The sequence below is a fragment of the Bos taurus genome, chromosome 1 (genome assembly GCF_002263795.3).
Source record: "Bos taurus isolate L1 Dominette 01449 registration number 42190680 breed Hereford chromosome 1, ARS-UCD2.0, whole genome shotgun sequence".
Taxonomy (NCBI): Eukaryota; Metazoa; Chordata; class Mammalia; order Artiodactyla; family Bovidae; genus Bos; species Bos taurus.
The window spans coordinates 142,928,163-142,952,778 of record NC_037328.1 but is presented as its reverse complement, the minus strand read 5'-3'; the positions used below and the strand labels follow the sequence as shown (position 1 = coordinate 142,952,778).

General features: G+C 54.4%; 1 protein-coding gene across 2 annotated transcripts in view; it reads right to left on the bottom strand.

Annotated features, from left to right (window-relative positions):
- Window positions 1–22,175, bottom strand: part of PDE9A (phosphodiesterase 9A) — a 104,289-nt gene extending 82,114 nt beyond the window's left edge. For both annotated transcript variants that reach the window (XM_005202035.3, XM_002685134.5), the window contains exon 1: window positions 22,047–22,175. In XM_005202035.3, the coding sequence (XP_005202092.1) occupies window positions 22,047–22,115 (69 nt within the window). In that variant the 5' untranslated portion in view covers window positions 22,116–22,175. The remainder of the gene's footprint in view (window positions 1–22,046) is intronic.
- Between the last annotated feature and the right edge of the window lie 2,441 nt (window positions 22,176–24,616).

Below are 24,616 nucleotides of genomic sequence, written 5' to 3'. Positions count from 1 at the left end.
TCTTTACCATTTTTATTTGGAAAGAATACTCTTTGGCTTTAAGCCAAGAGGATGAGAAAATTAAATGACAGTTAGCCAGAGGACAAAATTCAGAATTTAAATAGCATTTGGCCAGGAATGGGGGGAGCTGCTGTGTGAGTTGGAAGCACCGGAGAAAACCAGAATGGAGAGAGAGGCAGGGACCCTGTGGGTGGGGGGACAGGGTGGGAAGGATGAGGCCGGACACCTCCCGGGATGGACAAGGAAGCAGGTCCCAGGGTTCTGTGCCAGCTGCAGGGACTCAGGCTGAGATGGGGCTGGAGGGACTGTCCATGGCCCCTGGGGGACCCGAGGCCATGCAGGCAGAAGGGGCTGCAGAGAAGGTGGTCCCCACCACCCCCACCACCACTGCCCACCAGTTCCAGTTAAGACTCGCCGCCCACACAGCGGGACTTCCTGGTGAAGAATTTCTACAGCGTCAGACCCTAACCTAATGCCCGTCACACCCCTGCATCTTCCAGACCCCACCCAAGTGAGGTTTTCAGTGACCAGGACGGGTGTAGGTAGAGTCCTCCTAGGGGGCTGCAGGGAGCCTGGGCGGGTCTCCCAGGGGTTCAGACAGCAGGTGGGGCAAGACCATCTCCGGGGGAGCTATGCCCCCAATTTGGGAAGGGGGTCTGATTGAGCAGCACTGCTCTGGAGTGAGGGCAGGGGGCGTTGGTCTGCCAGCGCTGCGACAGGTTTCCTTTCTTTAAGTAGGTCTCTGTAAACTCCTTTAGACACTAATTATAAAGCAACTGTGTGTGTGTGTGAACCGTGAACTTCCAGATTTCAGGCTGGATTTAGAAAAGGCAGAGGAACCAGAGATCAAATTACCAACATCCGCTGGATCATCGAAAAAGCAAGGGAGTTCCAGAAAAACATCTACTTTTGCTTTATTGACTACGCCAAAGCCTATGACTGTGTGGATCACAACAAACTGTGGAAAATTCTTCAAGAGATGGGATTACCAGACCACCTGACCTGTCTCCTGAGAAATCCGTATGCAGGTCAAGAAGCAACAGTTAGAACTGGACATGGAACAACAGACGCGTTCCAAATAGGGAAAGGAGTATGTCAAGGCTGCATAGTGTCACCCTGCTTATTTAACTTCTATGCAAAGTGAGCGAAAGTGAAAGTTGCACAGTTGTGTCTGACTCTTTGCAACCCCATGGACAGTATAGTTCACGAAATTCTCCAGGCCAGAATACTGGAGGGGGTAGCCTTTCCCTTCTCCAGGGAATCTTCCCAACCCAGGGATTGAACCCAGGTCTCCAGCATTGCAGGCAGATTCTTTACCAGCTGAGCCACAAGGGAAGCCCTATATGCACAGTAGATCACTCAAAATGCCAGGCTGGATGAAGCACAAGCTGGAATCAAGATTGCCAGGAGAAATATCAATAACCTCAGATATGCAGATGACAGCACCCTGAAGACAGAAAGTGAAGAAGAACTAAAGAGCCTCTTGATGAAAGTGAAAGAGGAGAGTGAAAAAGTTGGCTTAAAACTCAACATTCAGAAAACTAAGATCATGGCATCTGGTCCCATCACTTCATGGCAAATAGATGGGGAAACAATGGAAACAGTGACAGACTATTTTGGGGGGGCTCCAAAATCACTGCAGATGGTGACTGCAGCCAAGAAATTAAAAGACACTTGCTCCTTGGAAGAAAAGCTATGACCAACCTAGATAGCATATTAAAAAGCAGAGACACTACTTTACCAACAAAGGCCTGTCTAGTCAAAGCTATGGTTTTTCCAGTTGTCATATATGGATGTGAGAGTTGGACCATAAAGAAAGCTGAGCACTGAAGGATTGATGCTTTTGAACTGTGGTGTTGGAGAAGACTCTTGAGAGTCCCTTGAACTGCAAGGAGATCCAACCAGTCAATCCTAAAGGAAATCAGTCCTGAATACTCATTGGAAGGACTGATGCTGAAGCTGAAACTCCAATACTTTGGCCACCTGATGTGAAGAACCGACTCATTGGAAAAGACCCTGATGCTGGGATAGATTGAGGGCAGGAGGAGAAGAGGGTGACAGAGGATGAGATGGTTGGATGGCATCACTGACATGATGGACATGAGTTTGAGCAAGCTCCTGGAGTTGGGGATGGACAGGGAACCCTGGTGTGCTACAGTCCATGGGGTTGCAAAGAGTCAGACACGACTGAGCGACTGAACTGAACTGAACTGTGTGTGTGTGTGTGTGTGTGTGTGTATTAGTCACTCAGTCGTGTTCAGCTCTTCGCAATCCCATGGATGTAGCCCACATCCTCCTCTGTCCACGGGATTTTGCAGGCAAGAATACTGGAATGGGTTGCCATTTCCTTCTCCAGCAGATCTTCCTGCCCAGGGACTGAACTCTGGTCTCCTGCATTGTGATGGATTCTTCACCATTTGAGCCATTAAGGAAGCCCCTCTAAAGCAAGTTACTCAGCTGTAATAACTTAAATACCAACACATCTGGGGAGGGAGATGTCATCCTGGGTGTCAGGTCCACACAGTCAGCACCCATGAGCCTGCCCATGACTGCTGTCCTGAGACCCTAGTGGCTCGGATCTACACGCCTCCTGGCCGGAGAGTTGTAGGGCCGCCCTGCTGGGGTTTTCAGGCCTGTCCATGGCCACAGGACGGTCAGGCCAGGGCCCTCCTCATGCAGCCTTCTGGGGGTCAGTGAAATGAGCTGAAGCTCACTGGTGCTGACGCCAATGTAAGCCTGCGGCTGCCAGCCTAAACCCCAATTCCAAACTCAGTGCTCACACATGAAACCTTTCTGTTCCCACTAATTCTCCAGTGGGGGCTGTATATTTGAATTTACAGAATAAATGAGTACTAATACAGTCAGTTAACTGTTTGTATAAGCTTTACATTATAGGACTGTATGTAAAATTTTTGAGAGAAAAACAGTTCTGTTGCAAACGTTGTACAAATCACTGCACTGACTGTTGGCCCTCAGGGCAGAGGGGGCACCTGAGAGCAAGGACAGTCAGTGAGTGACTGCCCTTAGCTGGCTGCCTCTGATGGAGTGGGCCCTGGATTGGCTGCAGCCCCTGAGGTTCCCACAGTCTCACATCCCAGGATCGCCCTGAGCTGGTGCCAGGGTTGCGCACTGCTCCAGTCACATGCAGAGCAGAGGGGTGGATGGGGAGGAGTCAGAGAAGTGACTTCAGGCCCAGTTTCTCCTTTTCCAGCTTGACCCAGGGCAGGATGCTTAACCTTGAGGCTCTGACTCTTCCCCTGCAGAGTGAGCATTGTCATACCAGGGTGAAGGCTTCATCATGACATACAGAGAGCCCGGTACACAGTAAGTGCTCAGCTAAGTGGCAGCTGTGATTACAGGAGGGCCCCTTGAAATTCACAGATGTCTTCCCTGGAGATGGAGAGGCACCCCCTTGATGTACCAAGGCCACTTTCACAAGCAAGAGGCACCAAGGACACACAGCCTTGACATCAACATGTCAGCATCTCTGGGTGGTTTCACATGTTGGGATATCAGGGCCCAAGCATCCTTCTGCGTCAATAAGCTGAGGCCAAACTCTGCACCTGTGGTTATAGGTGAACAACCACCACTGCCATCACCTCCACCATCACCCCACCTCCAATGTCACCACCACCATCTCTTACTCCATTGTCATCACCACCACCATCTCCTCCTCTGCCTCCACCATCACCACCACCACCTCCACCGTGACTACCACCATCCCAAACTCCATCACCATCACCACCACCACCTCCTCCTCTGCTTCCACCATCACTACCACTGTCCCCACCATGACTACCACCATCCCTTACTCCATCGTCATCATCACCATCCCCACTGTGACCACCACCATCCCTTACTCCATCACCATCACCACCACCACCTCCTCCTCTGCCTCTATCGTCACCACCACTGTCCCCACCGTGACTACCACCATCCCTTACTCCATCGTCATCACCACCACCACCACCTCCTCCTCTGCCTCCACCGTCACCAACGCCATCCCCACCGTGACCACCACCATCCCTTACTCCATCACCATCACCACCACCACCTCCTCCTCCTCCTCTGCCTCCACCGTCACCACCGTCCCCACCGTGACCACCACCATCCCTTACACCATCGTCATCACCATCACCACCACCTCCTCCTCTGCCTCCACCATCACCACCACTGTCCCCACCATGACTGCCACCATCCCTTACTCCATCGTCATCACCACCACCACCACCACCACCAACATCTAACACAGTTGAGTCCACGCTCTGGCCAAAACCTGAGCCAAGTATCTTTACACCCTGTGACCTTGGGTCCTTGGAGGGACCTCCTAAGCATGGAGTATCATCATCCCCTCAGCTCTCAGATGAGAGCTCTGACACAGAGAAAGAACCTGGCCTGGCTAGGTCTGTGTGGTCCTGGATATAAACCTGGCCCACCTGGCTCCAAGCCCAGAGATGTGCACAGTGCTGAAATCAGACTTTAACGGTGGTCCTAATGGGAAGCAGAGGTGGTCACTTGGCCTCTTTTCTGCTGTCCCTCCCCCTTAGCGGTGTCTATATTCTGTCTGCCTTGTTCTTAAATTACTGATATTTCTGATCACCTACTTGGAGTGAATATTGATTTGGACCCCACGCTCAGAAGAAGACAAACCAATCCAAATTCCTTTCCTTTGTCTATCAGACCATGAGTCATTTTTATAGCTTTTATAAACTATTAAGCTTTTATAGGGCTGTGTCTTCCCTCAAAGTAAACCAGAGTATTTCAGTCTGGCCCCAGTGCCTATGCTCCAGCTCCACGAGTTAGAACTCACCAGGCCAGCTGTCAGGACAGCTGAACGCCAACTCAGTGGTGGTTTTACTATCTTTGGGGGAATTAAAAGCTGAATTTCTATTGCTTTTTCAGCACCTGGGAATTATGAGTGTTTAATATATAAAACAAACAAGCTACAAAGAGACCAAGACCCAAATCCCATATTTAACTTTCTTTTTACTATCCCTCAAGAAATACACATTTTCACCAAAGGAAAGATTGTAGGCTATCTCCCCATCCAAGCATGTATATCTGCAATTCCTCTGCAGTCTACCTCAAATTATAAATTACATACATAAAGGTGAATATAATGTTCATTTCATCCTGCCCCTTGTTTCTAGAACATGTTACAATAATGTCACATTCAGAATGGATCACTGCTAACCACCAGGCAGGCAATCACGGCTTCTTTGTCTAAGATAAAATCTGAATTAGGCTTCATTTCTCTCTCCAATTTAAGAGGTATTTTTCTGGCCCTGTCATTTGAAAACATATAAAATAAAAACAAAAACTACCATTTATTACTATGAACCGGGCACATTACGTACATTCCCTAAAAAGAAAAAAAAAAAGAGAGAACTTTTACACATAATGGAAATGCTCTGTTACTACAAAAGCCAAAGGTCTGGCATGACAGAACCTCAGTCCCCAGCTCCCAGCTTCCACAATTAGCAACACAAGGTCCATCCTGCCTTCTCTGTCTCCCAACTTCTCCCTCCATCAGGGTTATCTGAAAGCTCATTTTAGACATCATATTATTTCATGCTCGTATTTCAGCGTGGATCTCTAAAATCAAGATCTCTTTCTTAGGGTTCAAGATAAGCCACAGTGCTACCGTCAGACGCAAAGAAAACTGACAACAATTTCCCTTATTATTTCTCAGATGTCAGAGATCTATCTCCAGGGCATGTTTTGAGGACCATAAGTAATATGTCTTCCTAGACAAACAAATGACAAGGAACGCAAAGGGGATGGAAAAAATGGATAGAAAGAGGCCAAGGGTGACAGCAAGTAAATGTACCCTGTGGATCCTGACTTGAAAACAAGTGTGTGTATATGTGTGTGTGTGTGTAAGAAAGAGAGAATGGTCCCCTTTTCTTGCCACTTATTTGTCTTCAATTCTTAAAGCAAGCTTTAATGGTGGGGACTATTATTCCTATCTTGCAGATACTAAGGTTCAGAGAGGGGAGGAACCCTTCTTCCGAGGTCACACAGCAAGTGAGCAGGATGAAAAGGAAGGGCGACTGCCAGTCCAGCGGCAGGTGATGGTCAGAGCGAGGGAGAGGGGTGGAGCTGGTGGCTCAGTGTGATAAACCATCTCAGCTGATGGAGACCAGGGCTGGGTGAAGCCAGGAATCATGGATGCGCTCGGGACGCAGCACACGCCATGCAAAGCCTCCTGGAGCTGTGACAGGGTGAGTGTGGGGTGAATGCAGAGAGAGGCCCCAAACCCCAACCTCGTTGCAGAGCCTGCAAGGCCGGGAGGAACCAGCCGAGGAAAAGCCTCCAGGCTGGGCATCAGGACCTGACTCTGTTCCTTCTCGAATAAACTGTGCACCGCAGGCAAGTCTCCCAACACCTCTAGTCTCCGACATCTCATCCTCAGAGTGGACAACACCAGCTCCACCCGCTTCATGGTGTTGGGGGGCTCCCTTGGGCAGCCTCTGCCCCAAGCCCCATACGCTGGGATGACCACCTCACCCCACGGGTGAGATTCCTTCTCCCCGAGAGGCACGGTCACCACACGGGCCTGAAGTCAGCCCTCCTGGTTTACCGGCTCTGCTTCTCATGGACTCTGGGATCATGGGCAAATGCCTTACCATCTTCAATGCATACCTTCCTCATCTGCTATGTAGGGAAGATACACAGCCTCTATAGAACACTTCCCAAGACTTCTAGGGTGTGTTAAGCATGATCCAAATGTGTGCCAGGCAGGTACCAGCCCCATTTACAGATGTGAAAACTAAGGCCCAAGATCATACAAGCAGCATGGGATACTGGTGGAGGCAAACCCCATTCTGCTGAAACCTGGGCCATGGGAAAAGCAACCCAGGGGGAAGGAGGGTGACTTGAGGCTGATGTTCTGAAGCACATCACCTCCCTAGCATCACCTTCTCTGGGGTCCAACACACAGGAGGCCTTCAATAAACGTCTGTTAGGCAAGAGCATCTGAGAAGCGCATTGGTCTCGCATGGCATGAGTTAATACAATCAAACGCAGAGCAAGATCTGCTGGGGGAGCAGCAGATCTTAGAGAGACATCTAAGCCCCTCCTGTCACCTGTGCCGGTGGCAGGGGATGCAGGATGTTCACAACACACAGGAAACTAAAGGCAGAAGGGACATGTCTGTGAAAGAAGCTCGGCTGGGAGGGTCGGGTGGACCACAGGAGCAGAGGAACGGGCTGGGGCTGCAGGGAAGGTGCGACCCCCTTGCTCTGCCCCACGCATACTCCAGACCAGCGATCCCGTGGGGTTTAGGGCACAGCGACCACATGCAGAGAGCCTGCGGAGCCCAGGAAATGTGGGGCCATCTGGAGCTGGAATGTGTTTACAACCATGTAGCTGACATCCCTGCAGTCCCTGAATAATGGCCCCCTCCATCCAGTATTCCTGCCTGGAGAATCCCATGGACAGAGGAGTCCATAGGGCTAGAGGAGCCTGGAGGGCTACAGTCCATAGGGTCACAAAGAATTGGACACGACTGAGCAACTGAACACACCCCACAGATTGTTGTTGTTTAGTTGCTAAGTCGAGTCTTTATCATCCCATGGACTGTAGCCTGCCAGACTCCTCTGTCCATGGGATTCTTCAGGCAAGAACACTGGAGTGGGTAGCCATTTCCTTCTCCAGGAGATCTTCCTGACCCACGGATCAAAGCTGAATCTACGACATTGGCAGGCGGATTTATCGCTGAGCCGCCTGGGAAGCCCATGCCCCTGAGAGATACCCTCCCCCTAACCCCGGGAACCTGTAAATACTGCCCTATAGTCTCTGCAGTGTGTGCTTAGATCAAGGCTCCTGAGACGATCCTGGATGATGTAGGTGGGCCTAAATGAAATTATACAGTCACCAGGGAGACGGGGTGAGAGCTAACAACACACAGAGGAGAAAGTGATGTGAAGAGTGTGGGGCAGATACGACCTGGAGGATACTGGCCTTGAAGACTGGAGGGCTACGGCCATAAGCAGAGGTCCACCAGCAGCTCCAGATGTGGGAAGAGGCAAGGAGTGGATGCTCCCCCAGGGCCTCTGCCAACACCTTGACTCTGACCCCAGTGAAGCTCATTTAGGACTTTCAGCCTCCAGCACTGTGAAAGAACACATTTCTGTTCTTTTTTGTTATTCTGTTTGTGGCAATCTGCTACAGACGCCCCAGGGATCTGGCACACCTTGACCTTCATTCTGAGATGGCTGGAATCTCTTTTGCAGGTGATAGGAGTCCTTTAGACAGCTGGACCATAAAGAAGGCTGAGTGCCGAACTGATGCCTTGGAACTGTGCTGCTGGAGAAGACTCTTGAAGAGTCCCTTGGACTGCAAGGAGATCAAACCAGTCAATCCTAAAGGAAATCAACCCTGAATATTCATTGGAAGGACTGATGCTGAAGCTGAAGCTCCAATACTTTGGCCACCTGGTGCAAAGAGCTGACTCAATGGAAAAGATCCTGATGCTGGGAAAGACTGAGGGCAAGAGGAGATGGGGCCAACAGAGGATGAGGTGGTTGGATGGCATCATCGACTCAATGGATATAAGTCTGAGCAAACTCCAGGAGATGGTGAAGGACAGGGAACCCTGGTGTGCTATAGTCCACGGGGTTGCAAAGAGTGGGACACGACTGAGCGACTGAACAACAATGAGGAGTCCTTGACGCTATGTGAAGTGCGGAGTGCTTTACAGGCCTGGGATAAAGCTTTAGGACAGGACCAGGGAAGGACAGGTTGAAGACAGGAGACACTGATGGCTTGGAGGGTCAAAGGCTGCAATTCCCCCACCTCCCGTAAGAGCTGCTGTGGGTGTGGGGCAGGGAGGTGGAGAGGCTGGAGGGAACAGAGCCCAGTTGGAGGAATTCCGTCCTGGTTAGTGATGTTCACCAGCAGGACTTGGCCACCCAGTCGCTGTAAACCCCCGCCTCCTCAGGCTCAGTGGGATCTCAGGGCCCATTTCCCACCCAGTCAGCAGCCGCCTTCTCCCCATGAAACCCATTTGTCACGGCGCACCTTGTCATTTCTCTGGGTTACTCTGTTTTTTTTTTTTCACTTCTGGTGTCTTCCCTGTTATAAATAATGGATCACAGGCGACTGAAAATGCAGAAAGCAACGAACTAAGAGAATAAGAAATGTGCTGAGACGGGGCTGGAGGTGCGGACGTTTCCCAGGGTTTCGAACCTGCTCTCCTTCTCGAGCTCTAACCCCAGTGAGAGGCGGCTCGTGACCCAGAGCCCAGGGCTCTGCTGCATCAGAACTCTGAATGTGGTCCCGGGGATCCACTCCAGGATCAGGGCTCCTGGGTGTCCCAGGGCAGGGAAGGGTGCAAAAGGGAAGGTGCTGGGGAGGACCTCGGGCCCTGGGGACCATCCACGGGGAGCCTGGTCCCAGCACGCAGCCTCTCCCACCCTGTTTCAAAGCAGATGAAGAAGGTGGAGGTTGGGCGAGGGCAAAAGACAAGAAGAAACCACGTGAAAGTGAGACCTAGGACCAGAAGGCGGGAAGGACCCCTCCCTCCAGCTCAGGTCAGACCTCAGTAGACCTGGGAAGCAAGCATCCGGCTCCATCATCACTTCCTGGCAGGAATGAATAGGGGATCCAGGGATCTGGCGTGTCTAGGGAAGCTGTGCCTTTCAGCCTTTTCCAGAGAAGGGTCCAGGCTTTCCAGGCTGTATTTGGAGAAAGTCTTTAAGGAGGTAATTAAGTTAAAATGAGGCAACGGTATGAGTTTCCTGGGGCTATTGTATTAATTGGCCAAGAAGATCTTTTGGGTTTTTCTGTACAATGATGTGAAAAACCCAAAGGAAATTTTTAGTCAGCCCAATAACAAGATACCACAAAAGGGCAGCTTAAACCCACAGAAGTTCATCCTCAGCTCTGGAGGCTGAAGTCTGCAGTAGAGGTGGCGGTGGGTTTGGGTCCTTCTGAAAACTCTCAGGGAGGATCCATGCTGTCTCTCTGCAGTTTGGAGAGTGGCCAGCACCCCCGGGGCTCCTTGGCTTGTGTATGCATCAGCCCAGGCTTTGCCTCCACCATCTGTCCTCTGAACGGGCACACCTCCCTCTTCTTCAAGGACAGTCAAGTCCAGCCCCGTCTCATCTCATCTTGGTTACATCAGCAAAGAACCTATTTCCAAACAGCCCATGGACAGGTTGTTGGGCGGGGGCGGTCAGAACACGGGCATACCTTCTGGGGGGGGACACAATTCACCGAAAACAGTGGGAAGCCCCAGGAACAAGGCAAGATGAGGTCACAACGTGGGCAGACAGGAACCGGCCAGAGGAACCTGGGCCATCAGACACCCTGGTGAGCAGCGGTGATCACATGGAGATGGGAGGCGGGGAAGGAAGGCTGCTGAACAGAGCTGGCTGTGGGGCATGGGGGAGCCGACGAGCTTCCACGTGCAGTGGAGAGAGGCCTTCCTTCTTCCCTCCATGGCCCCCTGTGTTTCCTTTTCTTTTTATTGTTTGAAATTTCATTAGAAAAATTGAGCATACAACGTTATGTGCCGCCTGGATGGGAGGGGAGTGGGGAGGAGAATGGATACATGTACGTGTATGACTGAGTCACTTGGCGGCTCACCTGAAGCTATCACAACATTGTTAATCAGCCGGCCTCCAACACAAAATTAAAAGAAAAAGAAAAATAGTTTTCCTGCGAGAAAACAAATGTCTCTGGGCATGGGCAATGGTAGCCTCGGCGGGGTCCAACCCCACCGTCCAGCTTCTTATCCAGCCAGAGGCCAGTGTCCACCATCTGGAGAAAACCCCCAAGGGCCCCCCTACGGCTGCTCCAAGTGCCTCCAAAGATCGGGGTTTCTGCTCAGTGCTGCTGGATTTTCAGGGGTGCTTGTCCCTGAGGTAACATCGGCCGGGGGGTGTCTCCGGGCCACACTGAGACCCACATTGTCCCAGGTTGCACGGTACCCATGTCACCCAGCATGTGGAGGCCGTGTGACCCAAGCAGCCTCTGCACTGAACCAAACAATTCCTCTCGGGTGCACTGCTCTTAAAGTCTGATGCCTGGGGCTCAGGGCACTTGGTTGAAAGCCTATACCCCCATGGCTCCTTCTTCCAGAAGCCAAGCCTGGTGTTTCAGAGCAGGGTGGGAGCTGGAGGGGTCACTGCAGGGCTGGAGACGGAGTCAGAGACCCCAGACCCAGAGAGGGCCCCGGCTACAGCACCAACATGAGAGACCCAGGGTCCTCTATCCCGAGAGAGGCCCTGGGCTTCGGGGAAGGGACTGGAAGGAGAGCGACTGTGCATAAAATGAGTCGGGAAAACCAGGGTGTGGGGCTCCGCACTCCATCATGTTCTGGGGGGAAATGTGGGGGTGCAGGGAGCAATGGTCAGGTGGAAAGAGGTCTCAACATGTCTGTAGTTCAAAACATCAGCTGCGTCTGGCAGTGCATGAAGCCCACACCCTCCAGGCTTGTTTACCGAAGCCCACAGACTCGGACCCCGATGATCAGAGCTTAACACCCTAGGCGCCTGGATAGGTACCAGAGTCTCGCGCTGAGAAGGGCCTCCCTCGGCCTCCACCCACCCACAGGGCTGCTGCTCCCCCGCCACCCAGGCGTCACCTGCACAAGTGTGTGCTCTCCACTCCCCGAGGCTGTGACCCGTCTCACCCACCTTTTCTGTCAGTGCCACCCAGCTCTGCTTCAAGAAACATTCCTGGAGGAAATTCACTGCTTCTACACGTTTCCCCATTATAACTTGGCCACCAGAAGTGCCCTCCACACCCTCATTCCTTGGAACATTCTGTGCGTCTCTGCCCAGAGGGCATAGATGCCATCTCTCATCTCTGCTCTTTGTGGCTCAGCCTTCAAAACACCTCATGCAGAATCGGTCTCCCATGCATGCTGGGCCACGGCTGCACATCCTGGCAGCTCCAGGGGGCGTCCTGGGCCATCCCTGGAGTCACGAGTTTCAGTGCTCCTTGTATTTGTTCCCAGCTTTGGATTTTTCTGTTATTAACAGTGACGGTAAGACATTTGAGGCTTACATAAGAAGCTTCATTGAGAGATTTTTTTAGAGTATGTATGACCATTAATTTTGAGTCTTTAAGCACTGCCCATATCTCAACTTTTCTCCATGTGAAGCTTACATAACACAACTCTGAGCGAAAACATCTTGGGGGCTGCTCCCCAAAGCACCCTGGAACTGGGGCGTGCAGCAGACAGGCTCCAGACAAGCCACCAGCCACACCCAGCTGCTGCGGCTGACAGTCAGCCTTTACGTAACCAGGAACGACGCTCTGCGTGAGCTGCTTTTGCAAATGTAAACTGCAGGTGGAGAGATTCCTGAAGATCTCTAGATGATCATGTCAAATGCACGGCCTCTTTTTCTGTGATTTGTAACACTATGAAAGCAAAAACAACAATAACAAATCCCCAAGGCAGAAGCTGTGAGGATAAAGGCAGCCTGAGCCGCTGGGTTCCGCTAACTGTTCTGCTTACAGGATGAATCAATATGACGTGCAGCCGGCCTTGGGGATGCCTGAGTCCCCTGGATAGCACCCGGGTACCTGGAGCCTGCGGGGCTGGGCATGGTTGATGGGAGGGCGGTGGCCGCTTTGCCTTGTGGCTGTGTTCTATCTGGGCTAAACCGAGGAGGATCTGCCTGCGACAAACAGTCCTGACTCCCAGCATCCACGGGCGGGCTCTGACTTTGTCTCCCTGAAGCTCCCCTGTCCCAACCCCCCACAGGACCAGGTAGCTCTCCCAGGCTGCACATGAGGCGCGGAGGGCCTGGGTTGGGGGGGTATAGCCAGTGGACAAGGGACAGACAGCGAGTCCCTCCAGGCTACAGAGGCCAGTGACTGGCCAAGCATGCTCCACACACGGCTCGCTTCCACAGGAAGGCTTCCTCCGCCTATAAAATTACTGTTAAGTGTTTGTGAGTATCTCTACAACTCCTTCCAACAGAATAAATGAACCAGAGGCCTAGAAACCCTAATGCAGCTGGAGCGTGTACAGACACGCAGGCTGCCCCATGTCACTACCCGGGCTAGTGGTCCCAGTGCATCCAAGCCGAGAGCCTGCACTGGGGGGTCACGTCCCATCTTCCCACCCGCCCTCCTCACTGCAGTCCCCACAGAGCGCCGCCTCAGAAACAGTCAGAGGAGAAATAAAAGGCATTCCCGGTCTTGTGTTTCCTGGAAAGAATGGGGGAAGGAGTGTGGACTGGGGACCAATCTGGGGAACACAGTCAGCAGTGTCATTGAGCGGGACGCACCCGTGGGGCTGGCCTGGCCTTCGTTCCACAGAGCATGCCTGGACACGGCCCTGGGCCTGGAACGATGGGGAGATGCACAAGGCCAGGGGCCTCGGGAAGGCTCCCCCAACAAGACACAGAGATCTGGCAACTCAAATCCATGACACAGATAAAGAAAAACAACATGACCTTACAGAGCACACACCATGCACCACCCCATTTCAGCACCGGACATACACACTTGAAATTCATCACAGCCACCCTGTGAGGTGGGCGCTGGCTTCCCCCCAGCACACAGATGAAGACACTGAGGCACGTAACCTGCCTGCACACTCACGGGTACAAACGCACACAAACCGCACCCCTCCCTGAATTGATGCTCTTGACGCTGATGTCACGCTGCCGGTAAACGGACTGAGGGAAATTGCATCGGAAAAGCATCTGTCTTCCCTGAACAGTCTACTCTCATCCCCGCCTGCAACACATCACACTTCAGGGCCCCCACTGCAAACACCCACCCGAGATGAACATAACCAGGTCTGGAAAACGGGAGGACTATGGGAACACAACGTTTTCCAGAAGACACAATAACGCAACACTGCAACAGACCTACTCTTTGCAAACTGAGGGGAAAAGAGTGGAAATGATTCAGGTTTACAAGATAGCAGACAGATTCATTGATGAATAAACGGGTCAGCAAGGTGTGGTCCATCCACACAGGGCAATCTGACTCAGCCTTAAAGAGGAAGGGCATCCTGATGCCTGCCACAACTTGGATTGGCCTCAAGGACGTGATGTCAGGGAAGGAAGCCAGCCATGAAAGGACAAATACTGTATGACACTCCCCCTCTGGAGGAGGTCCCCAGAGAAGTCAGATTCACAGAGACAGAAGACAGTCATTGGTGCCAGGGTCTGTGCAAGGGGACAGAAAAGCAGTGTTTAGTGGGGACAGAGTTTCATTTGGGGAAATGAGAAAGTTCTGGAGATGGATGGTGAGGATGGTTGCACAACAGTGTGAATGAATTAATGCCTCTGAACCGTACACGTAAAATGGTGAAGATGGTAACATTGTATGTTATGTGTATTTTACTACAATTTTTAAAAATAAAAAAAATATATTAGGCAGGGAATCTGAACCCAAAGGAACAGAACATTCAGGGTTTTCTTTAATCGTGTCTAGACTGAGTTAAACAGCAGAGACATCACTCTTCTGACAAAGGTCTATACAGTCAAAGCTATGGTTTTTCCAGTAGTCATATATGGATGTGAGAGTTGGACCATAAAGAAGGCTGAGCGCTGAAGAATTGATGCTTTCAAACTCTGGTGCTGGAGAAGACTCTTGAGAGTCCCTTGGACTGCAAGGAGATCAAATCAGTCAATCCTAAAGGAAATCAACTGTGAACATTCATTGGAAGGTCGGATGCTGAAGGTAAAGCTCCAATACTTTGGCCAGCTGATGCTAAGAGCTGACTCACTAGAAAAGACCCTGATGCTGGGAAAGATTGAGGGCAGGAGGAGAAGAGGGTGACAGAGGATGACATGGTTGGATGGGATCACCAACTCAATGGACATGAGTTTGAGCAAGCTCCGGGAGTTGTTGATGCACAGGGAAGCCTGGCGTGCTGCAGTCCATGAGATCACAAAGAGTCAGGCAGGACTTGGCAACTGAGCAACAACAGACAGAGTCAAGCTGCTGAAAGTTTCTGTTTAGGCAAAAGTTCCCACTGGGTGAACAGCTCTGGGAATCGAGAAGGAGATGTGGTAGCTGGTGGAGGTGATGGAGCCGGTGCAGGGGACAAGCAGGCAGGAGTAGGGTCAAGGCACGTAACCACACCATCGACTGCAGATATTACTTTTTTGAGACTGAAAATGCTTGGTGCCATCTCCAAGGCAGCTGAATGCACTGTGCAGTGACCCACAGCACAGCTGTAAACTGGTGCCCAGGGAGACATGCGTGCACATTTTAGACTCCTGCAGCTGTATCTTCAGGTGTGCATGGTCTTAGAATACACTGTTCTCAGAAAGATTCACAACCTTGGAAATGCAAATAGCCACAAAGCATGAGGAAACAGCCCGGCGAGCCAAGCAAGAGGCTCCATGTCAACGCCTTTCGAGCTGGGCCACTGATGTGCCCCTTCAATTGGCTGTGAGCCATCCCCGCTTTTCCCCTACCCAGGCAAGGGCTGTGGGGGCCCTCTTCCATCTCATGGCCTGTCTGTTCCGAGTGGGGAGGGGTGGAGATGGAGCATGGAGAAATCCTTCAGTGGGGTAGGACTGGGCTACTTGTCACAAGGACAGCTGAGGTCCCTCTGAGTCCTTTGGGGACCCACTTAGACCTTCTTGCCAAAGTCTGCCCCCCTCCAGGCCCCAGGAGTGCAGCCTGCCAATCGCAGACAGTAAACCCAGGACAGGGGTGCAGGGGCCCAGCCTGTAATGACTCTAGGCTACCTGTCCACCCAGCTCCCGCTGCCCACAGCCGGACTGGTGTCTGGGCCCCCATGGCTGGCACAGGGCTCAGCATCCTGGAGGCATCCCTTTCATCTCTCATCTACACGTCGGTTCTGATGGGGCGCTCTGCCCGTGCTCTTCTTCCCTGATCCCCAGGGCTGCATTCGGCATGTTTCTGAGGCCAAGCAGCCCCTCAGCCCACAAGGGCTCTGGTGAGACCACTGGTGCCCTAGGTCAGGGCATGAGGTAGACCTGCTGCCAACAGGCATCGCCTCTGCCAGGCTGGAGAAGGAGTTGCCTGGGCAGTGGGCCCCGGGGTCTCAGGGCCTTGGCACTGCCCCCTCTTTGTGATTATTTGTCGTAGTGGGCTCACAGATACAGAACTGAGGACACCGAGGCACTGCCAGGCTCCTTCCAGAGTCTCCGAGGGGATAGGTCCTGGGCACAGGGAGTAGGGCCAGGGGACAAGATGCACTCACTGAGCCTCTGCAGGGGGCCAGCTCTGCCCTGGGCTCCATATGGGTGGTGTTCAGAGCCATATGCATCACCCCAGGTGGGGGACGCCAGCATTGCACCCACCTCATCAAGGAGAAGGTGACCTCCTTGCGGGCTTCCCCTGGCAGAGCCAGGCACTGAGATGCTGTGTCCAGCACCATGGCCTCAGCCCACCACATAGGTGACTGTGGAGAGCAGCCCTGCTCCCTGCACTCGGCCTACAAGGTCTCCACATCATTATCCGTCAACCCCAATGGCGTTAGTGGGGTTTGGGTCCCCAGCCAACCACCTCCCAGGGCCTCTGGGTGTCAGGAAGTGTCTGGCTTAAGAGGCCTCCGACCATAGCCCGTGGGAAGGAGGAGAGAGATCTGCAGCCTCCTGGGTCCCCTGTAGCCTCAGGCTGGAATGCGTGAGACCCTGCACCCAAGAGGCCGTGGTGGGGAGCACCCGGTGCGTTCCCTCTGGAGTCAGGCGGCTGCACTCCAATGGCTGATCTACGTGGTGAAGAGAGACTGAAAATGGAGACACGCCAATGTTCACAGCCCAGCTGCAGACACAGGGTCATCACGGGCGAGGGGCAGGGTCTCTGCCCCATGATGACGGGGGCCGCCTCCATTTACACTGAAACCCCGAGAGGGTGTGGAATGACCCCGTTTCTCCAGCTTCCTTGGCTGCAACTAGCTTATGTTACCATTTCAAAATATCCTTTTAAAGCTCTTACATTATGAACATTTAAAGGAAGATAAATGACTACTCTGGGACTTGGGAGGGCAACCAAGGGGAGCCGCCGTCCACCTGGTGGTGATGTGAGGAGCCAGACAACAGCAAAGCCCAGAGAACTGTGGAGGGTCTTTCAGACGTTCCCTGCACAGATGAGCCGAGACCCTGCCAATAGGCAGGGAAAGGAGGCTCTGAGTGAGGGGCGAGCCAAGTACATGTCTGAGGGTGAAAGGGACTCTCCACTGGGCTTGGCCAGGTGGCCGGACAGACATCCCAGGAGGGGAGACATTTCGTGAGCCAGGGAAGGGCTCCAGGCCTTGCCACACTGACCACAGTGGACAAGTCTGTGGCAGGGGCACCCTTCAACAAACAGAGGACAGGACCGCCCTGAAGATGAGCAGCCAGCCTGAAAGGCCAAAGCCTGTGTCTGTGCCAAAGGCAGGGGAGGCTGACGTCCTTGGAGGGAGCAGGGCTGGAGAAGGGCAGGGGGACACGGGGAGCCTGTGGCAGGCCGAGCCAGGGCCCCCAGAGCAGGGAGGAGGGCCTGAGCCCCAGGGAAGCACTGGGGAGGGGATGGTGGGCCTGGCCCTGAAGGTCCACGGGGGCTAACTGCTGGCTCCCGAGGAATCCATGGCAGGGCCCGGGGCCCCAAGTGGCAACATAGCCAGGTTGAGAGGAAGGCAGCACATGGAGAGGAGCCTCAGCAGAGGAGGGCTTAGCTCCAGCGGGGAAAGAGGGGAGGGGGGAGCAGTCCCAGCGGGGGGTGGGGGACCCAACCACAACCAGCCGGGAACTGGGAACAGCCTTCTGCTAACATTTCAACGACTTCCCAGGGCGCTCTCTGCTCTTCCTTCCAGGTTTTTCTCATTTGTTCCATTGTTTCAGGGCAGAAACAGGCAAGCACAACTCAAGCGGCTGATACCCATTGAGACCTGGACTCCAGCTACAGAGCGAGGCGGGACGCAGCTCAGAGTGGCCAAGAGCGCCTGGTGAGGGGCTCTCCCGCAGCGGAGGTTGGGGGAGGGGGGCGTCGCTAGACAGGCAGTGCACCAACAGGTCCCTTTCAGCGCCACTCACAATGGTCCCCAGAGTGACTGCTCTTGCCCAGGCAAGGCTTTTCACTAAGCCCAAGCCCAGGGCCAGGAAGCCCACAAAGGCCTCTCTGCCTCCTTCAGAAGGTGGGCAAACCCACACCCAGACGTGCCACCAGGCAGGAGTCCCTCAAGCTCCCTGATGCCAGTGGCATCATCTGTCTTGCCCCAGGAAACCCAGCCAAGCCCAACCCTCCTCCGGAGGCAGGTGGGAGAAAGGAGCGGGTTCTGAGGTGGGGGAAACCTCGGAGGGAAACAGCAAGCCCTCTGGGTGGGGGTAAGGTGCATCAGCTCCAGAGGGGAGTCCTGACAGGAGGGTTCCCGGCTCCCACTCCCTCCTCCTTCACCTGGTGTCAAGCGGTGCCAGGTCCCACCTGTGCCCCCGACAAGTGGCGGAGCAGGAGATGTGGACAGGTGTGTGGAGATGCAGCTGGCTGCGCGAGGTTGCCGCCCTGGCCTTTCGGCAGTCTCAGGCTGGGTCCTCCTGAAGCTGCGCGGCCTGGGAAAAGGGCCCCTTCCCCGCCAGGCTGGTCTTCCCTAAGGAAGGAAGCCTCTTCATGGAAACCCACACGTAGCCGGCATCAGCCCTGTCCACCAGCCGGGTCCTGCTGTGTCCTGTCCCTCACTGGGCGCCCTGCAACAGCAGCAGTTCAGTCCATCCCTCCTGGGGGAAGCAGGGTGGGGGAGGGTATGCAAAGGGGCCATGGCTTGGTGGGTCTCACCGAGCACCGTGAATGCCCCATTCACCCTGGACCCCAGCCCTCAGCATGGAGCAGCTGCTCAGTGAACACTTGGGATAATTAAGTGATTTGCCCTGTCCACTCTGATTCCTGCAACAAGCAGGACGACGAGCACCCCACGCGGCAGTGGAGAAATCGTGACTGAGGGAGGTTAGGGAACTAATCCGGATCTGAGGGACTGGAAGTGGAGGCCCTGAAGAGGGACTGGCTCCCTGCACGCCTCTCCATCCCCTTGGAGGCTGCTTCAGGGTATACCCAGGAAGGACCCAGACCTGGGAAGATTAGCCCCATCTGCCCCCACCGACCTCCAAGCCACCTATGCACAACCTCTGCAGGAAAAGCCCACAGATGGAACATGGATCCTTCAAGGGAACCCCAGACTCCTGTGGCGGCCCCGCACTGGGTATCTGGGTGGGTGATGCGAGGTGTGTGCTCGAGTCTCCTTCATACTGAGGAAGCAGGAAGCCAGTCACTGGGGTGCCACCGGTTTCTCTAAGAACCTGGAACACCTACAGCATTATCCCTACGGTACATCCTCAGAGGGGACACTGGCAGGCCATCCCTTCGGACAACTTTAGATCTGCCCCCCAGGCCATGCTGGAGCAGATACTGTCCGAGAAGCCACTGCTCTGAATGTTACCTTCTTCCTCCCCTTTGGGGCTCTCTCTGAGGGGAACGGGAAGGACCAGGAGCCAGAGAACTTGAGGGACAGAGTGCAGAAACAACGTGGGAGCCGCCTAGGGCCAACGGGGTGGACAGAACAACACAAGCGCCAGAAGCAGCTCCTGCCTCCCCCCTGCCTCCCCAGGCTCTCCCTTCAAGAGTGACTTCCCCAGAAAGGAGAAGGGATGGATAAGACAGAACACAACGGCATGCCGGGAACTTTCGGAATTAATCCAGCGCCTGGGACTTTAAGAAACCGCGGCCACTGAAAACATTTCTGTAGGAGCTCTCAGCCCAGGATTTAAAGTCCCAACTAAGCTGCTGGGTGTCAGTGTGAGGTAGGCTGGGGGTTAGGACTTCTAGCACACGCTCGGAACCCCAGATGATCCAGCTCTCCCCAGGGCTAAAGGTGCAGCCAGGAGCCCTCCCCACCAGCCCCACAGCACCAGCAGCAAAGGCAGAGGACACAGAGCAAGGTCAAGAAGCAGTGACTGAGGTCTGAGGTCTGAGGACCACGGTCTGCCTCCTCTCGTTTGTATCAAAGGGCATGGACCAACCACAGAGAGCATCACACCTGCTGTGTTCCAGAGGGTTCCAGGCACTCAGTCTACATGGCCTCCTTCACTGTTCACAACAGTCTACAAAGACGATGCTCTTGTCCCACCTTTCTGGCCTGGAGGCCAGCTCAGAAGAGCTCAGGGTTAGTTGTCCAGGATGACAGAAAGTGGTGGAGCTGGCACTCCACATCAGATCTGGCAGCTCCGGAACACAGGTGCTCACTGTCTCCCAGGACTGCCTGTCCGGCTGCTTTTGTAGAGATCACCAGAACCTCGAGTATCTCAGCAGCAAAATGTCCCCAAGGACAGCCGAGTCAAGCCCCCCACTCAGCGCTCCCCCCCTCAGGAGCCTGTCTTCCACTTGGCACCCACATTCATTGGATTTCTCCAGGAAACCTTCAGGACATTCTTGGGAGGGAACTGTCACTTCTGATGCTGACAGCATCTCATCTCACCTCTTTCAAAAGGTAAAAGGGGTTGAGCTTTGATAATTCTCCTCTGTTGGGATAGAAAAAGTGTGTGTGCTTGTGTATGTGTGTGTCTTTGCCTGTGTGTGTACATGAGTGTGTTTGTGTGTATGTGTGCATCTTTGCCTGTGTGTGTGCGTGTGTGTGTGCTTGTGTGTGTGCTTGTGTGTATGTCTGCCTCTGTGTATATGTATGTGTGTCTATATGTGGTGCCTGCATGTGTGCACGTGTGTGTATGTGTGCATCTTTGCCTGTGTGTTTGCACTTGTGTGTCTGTATGTGGTGTGTGTACGTGTGTGCGCTTGTGTGTATGTGTGTGCACACATTTTATGTGCACACTGTGTGTGGATGCATGTGCACATGTGTGTGTCCGTGTGTGCATGTCTGTGCACACGTGCCCATGCTGGAGCATGGGAGTACTCAGCAGAGGGCCCTTTCTCCCTCTGGGGAGGCTGTTAAATTCCTGTGCAGTCACAGATGCCCAGTTCTGGAAGCCAGGGGATCTGGGGGAGTCCTGCGCCTAGTGACCACTTGCCCTCGCTTCAGAGCCCCTGCTCCCCATTATCTGGTTCCAATGAAGTGGGCTACAGGGGAGGAAGGGAAGCCCACACTTCTCCTTTCCTGGGATCAAGCAGGGGATGGGGCGAGAGTGAGGCTGCTGGCAGAGGGTGTCTGAGAACCCCAGACACCCAAGCCCTGGCGCCTGCTCTGTGCCCGGCTGGGGCATCTCCGCCTGTTTCCTCGCTCTGGATGAGCCTTGGGAAGAGCGAAGTGAGCCGCGGCGGATGCACGGCTTCCCTGAAGTGTCCAGCTGGAGCATTTCCCTCACTGTGGCCTTCCTCTCCCCAACCCCCAGGACCTCAGAGGGAGCTTAGAGAAGCGTCCTCCAAGCCAGCTCTCTTTTTGTCCCTCTCTGCCAATCAGAAGCAGGAGATGCTCTGAATGCAGAGCTCGTCCGGAGGGTCATAGGGTCTCTCCGCAGTCCCCAGGAGGTGAAGCAGCCCCGGGTCACCCCCTCCAGGCTCAGGGCTGCCCACCTGCTGGGATAAGGAACCGAAGGGGTGGGGGACGACAGCTCCTGCCGTGCCAGCCTCCACCGACACCCGCCCCAACCTGCTCCCCGCTAGGCAGGAAGTGGTGCCCGGCCCCCGCAGGGGCTTCGAGCTCCAGGCACCACCCGCACCCCTTGTCCGGGGGGTCCGTCCCGCGGGTCTGCCCACCGGCTCCTGGGGCGACTGTTCCAGGGTCCTTCCACCGGAAATTAAAGGTTTAATGGACCAGCCTCGGAACGTCGGAACTCAGCCTAATCATATTTGTTACAAAGAAAGCTCTGCCCAAGGAAAGGAAAAAATACTCCCCTTGCGGTCGCCCCTTTCCACCGGGCCGCGCGTGGGGACACCTGCCCCGCGGAGCCCCACCGCCCCCGGCCCAAGTTGTCGGAGGCCGCAGCCGCCTCCGCGGATGCGCGGGCGCTGGACCGCGGACCCCTCCCCCGCCGGCGCCCCCCTGGCCGGCCCCCACCCGCCTCCGCGACCCCGCGCGGTCACCGGGGAGGAGCTGCCGGCAGGCGGGCACGGCGAGGGGCGCGCGGGGAGGGCGCTCGCAGCCCGGCGGGGGAGGCTGGGGAAGGGGCTACCTTCTGAATGCGTCCATCGATGTCCAAGTAGATGGCCTTGGGCCGGTAGCTGGAGGAGCCGGTTCCCATCTTGCCGAGCGCTGCACTTGGACTTTTTACTGTACTTTCTCGACGCCAGCCGCCGCGGGGAGGGCGGGGCGTGGGAGGAGGGGGCGGGCGGCGGGCGGACGCGGGGGCCAGCCAACCAGCGCGCCGCCGGGCGGGGCCGCGGGCTCGGCTCCTCCTCCTCCACCTCCCCTCCTTTTCCTTCCCGCCCCCTCTCGCCTCTCTCCCGGGTTTACACTCCGTTCTCCTCCCCTCCCACTTTAAGGCACGCCCCCTCATCGTCCCTTTGACTCCAGCCGCCTTGGTAATCTGGGCCAAGTGGGTAGCCGGTCTCCGACTGCCCTCTGGACAGGTGCTCATAGTGAGTGACTCCCTCTGACTGCAAAGCTAGTCGCTTGCCCACGTGACCAGATTCCCATAGCGACCCCCTCTGGCTGCAGGGCTGGTCACCTCTCAGGTGACTAGATTCCCATAGCGACCCCCTCTGGCTGCAGGGCTGGTCACCTCCCGACAAAGACAGTGCTCCATTAGGACTCTTGCTGAAGGTGGATGCTCCATCATCCATCAGCAGGTACCTGGCTGGCATGGGCCCCTAAGCTATTTGTGACCCAAGCACCACTTAAGCCTGGGGGGAATCCCCTGGGTCCATCTCTCCCTGCTGTGAGAGCCATCCTTATTTAATTTCAGTAGGAGATGGGAAAAGTTCCTTCTCCTTCAGGTACCTCCTTCCCCTAAGTTTGTGTACACCCTCGAGAGTGATCGCCTTTTCCAGCTGCACCCAGAGCTGAAATGGCAATTTTATTTCTGTCCTCGTGTAGCCACCCGCTATTTGCTGGCTTCAACACTGTTCTGGTCGCCACCCCCCTTGTTAATTGCTACAGGGAGTGTGGGGAGGGGAAAGGGAGGGATAACAGGCAGCTCTTGACCTGCTGATCCCAGTGGGGACTGCCTCTGCGGCTCCCCAGTTCTCTTGGGGGTGGGAACAAGTTTGGGGGAGGGCGGTGATGCTGAAGGGCTTTCAGTGCCTGTTGCTTTTGGAAGCCAGTGTAAAAACCAGACAGAGAATGCAATTATTGTTTCATTTTAAGAGAATTCCAAGCCACTGCTTTCCATCTGTTGAATGTCTGGGGTTTGCTTACTGAGAGAGTGTCTGGGGCACATGGTCTCCCTCCTCCCTGCCTGTCTGCCTGGGCTAGGCTGACCATGGCCACAATCAGCGGTCTTTGCTTTTCCTTTCCTGGCCATTTGGCCTTCACCTAGTGGATGGTCACTGGCTTTCCAGACTCCTCCTGGCGGTCTGGGGAGTTGGCCAGGCTGGAGCCCTGTGCAGCATGGGGTCATCATTTTCAGATCTGGATGGTCCAGCATATGTCACTTCATGTCCCCTGCCTGCTCTGGGGTGAGGTGGGAGGGCCGACTGGCTCTCAAGGAATGATGATGGTTTTGCTCTTGTCTTCAGTGCAGTGGCGGGACCATGTCAGAGCCTGGGCACCACATGGTTTGCTTTGGACGTGGCTGAGGACGAGAGGAGGAACTAGGAGGACTTTGGGTTGGAGGATCAACCCCGCTGGGTGGTCACAGCTGGCCACCTGACTCACAATTGTGAAATGTATCAGATCCCTTGGAGGAGGGTACAGTAACCCTCTCCAGTATTCTTGCCTGGAGAACCCCATGGACAGAGGAGCCTGGTGGGCTACAGTCCATGGAGTCGCCCAGAGTCAGACACGACTGAGTGACTTAGCATGCACGCATGCATCCCCAAAGATTGGAGCGAGTGCTGTTATTACAGCTCAGTTTTGTTGTTAAACGTTCTGATGTTCTCTGGGTTTATCTGGAGACTGATCTGCAGAGCTATTGTGCTGCCTGGCATGGAAACCTCACTGCCCGGCAGATGGCTCATTAGTCCGGTACTTATCTATCCTCCATGTCTTACTGTCATCTGACCTTGCTCACCCAGACCATATTCTTCTAGTGCCCAAAGGCCGGATGCAGCTCTGCCGGGTTATAAGCAGTGTTCAGAGGTTGAGGTCATGTGACGCCACTGGTGGTGGGGGGGTCCTTATACTGCCTGGCTGATACTATATTCAGAATAGCAATTGCCCCATAAGTATCTGACTGACTAGGCTGCTGTCCAGTTAATCCATCCCTGAGCCAGCAGACCCTGCCTTCCCTCTGTCCCCCTGGGAGCCAAGGTTCCTTCATCTATCAGTGCTGCCCTTGCTGTGTGTGGGCGCTGATTGAGGCCCTGGGCATTCAGTGGAGAATAAACAGAAATCCCAGGCCTGGAGTAGCTGGTGTCTTAGTGGGAAACAGAGGAGACAGTGTAAATAAGTGCAACATGTAGCATGTTGGATAATAACTAGTACAAAGGGGGAACATCACGTGGGGAAGGGGTGTGCTGTGGGTGTGCAAAGCTGACACTGGGAGGGTGGCTGGGCAGGAGCACACAGGCTTCGAGAGGGAGCAGGGGGTCCATTTCCAGCAGAGGAAAGAGCCTTCCAGGAAAGGGAGCAGACCCAGGCAGA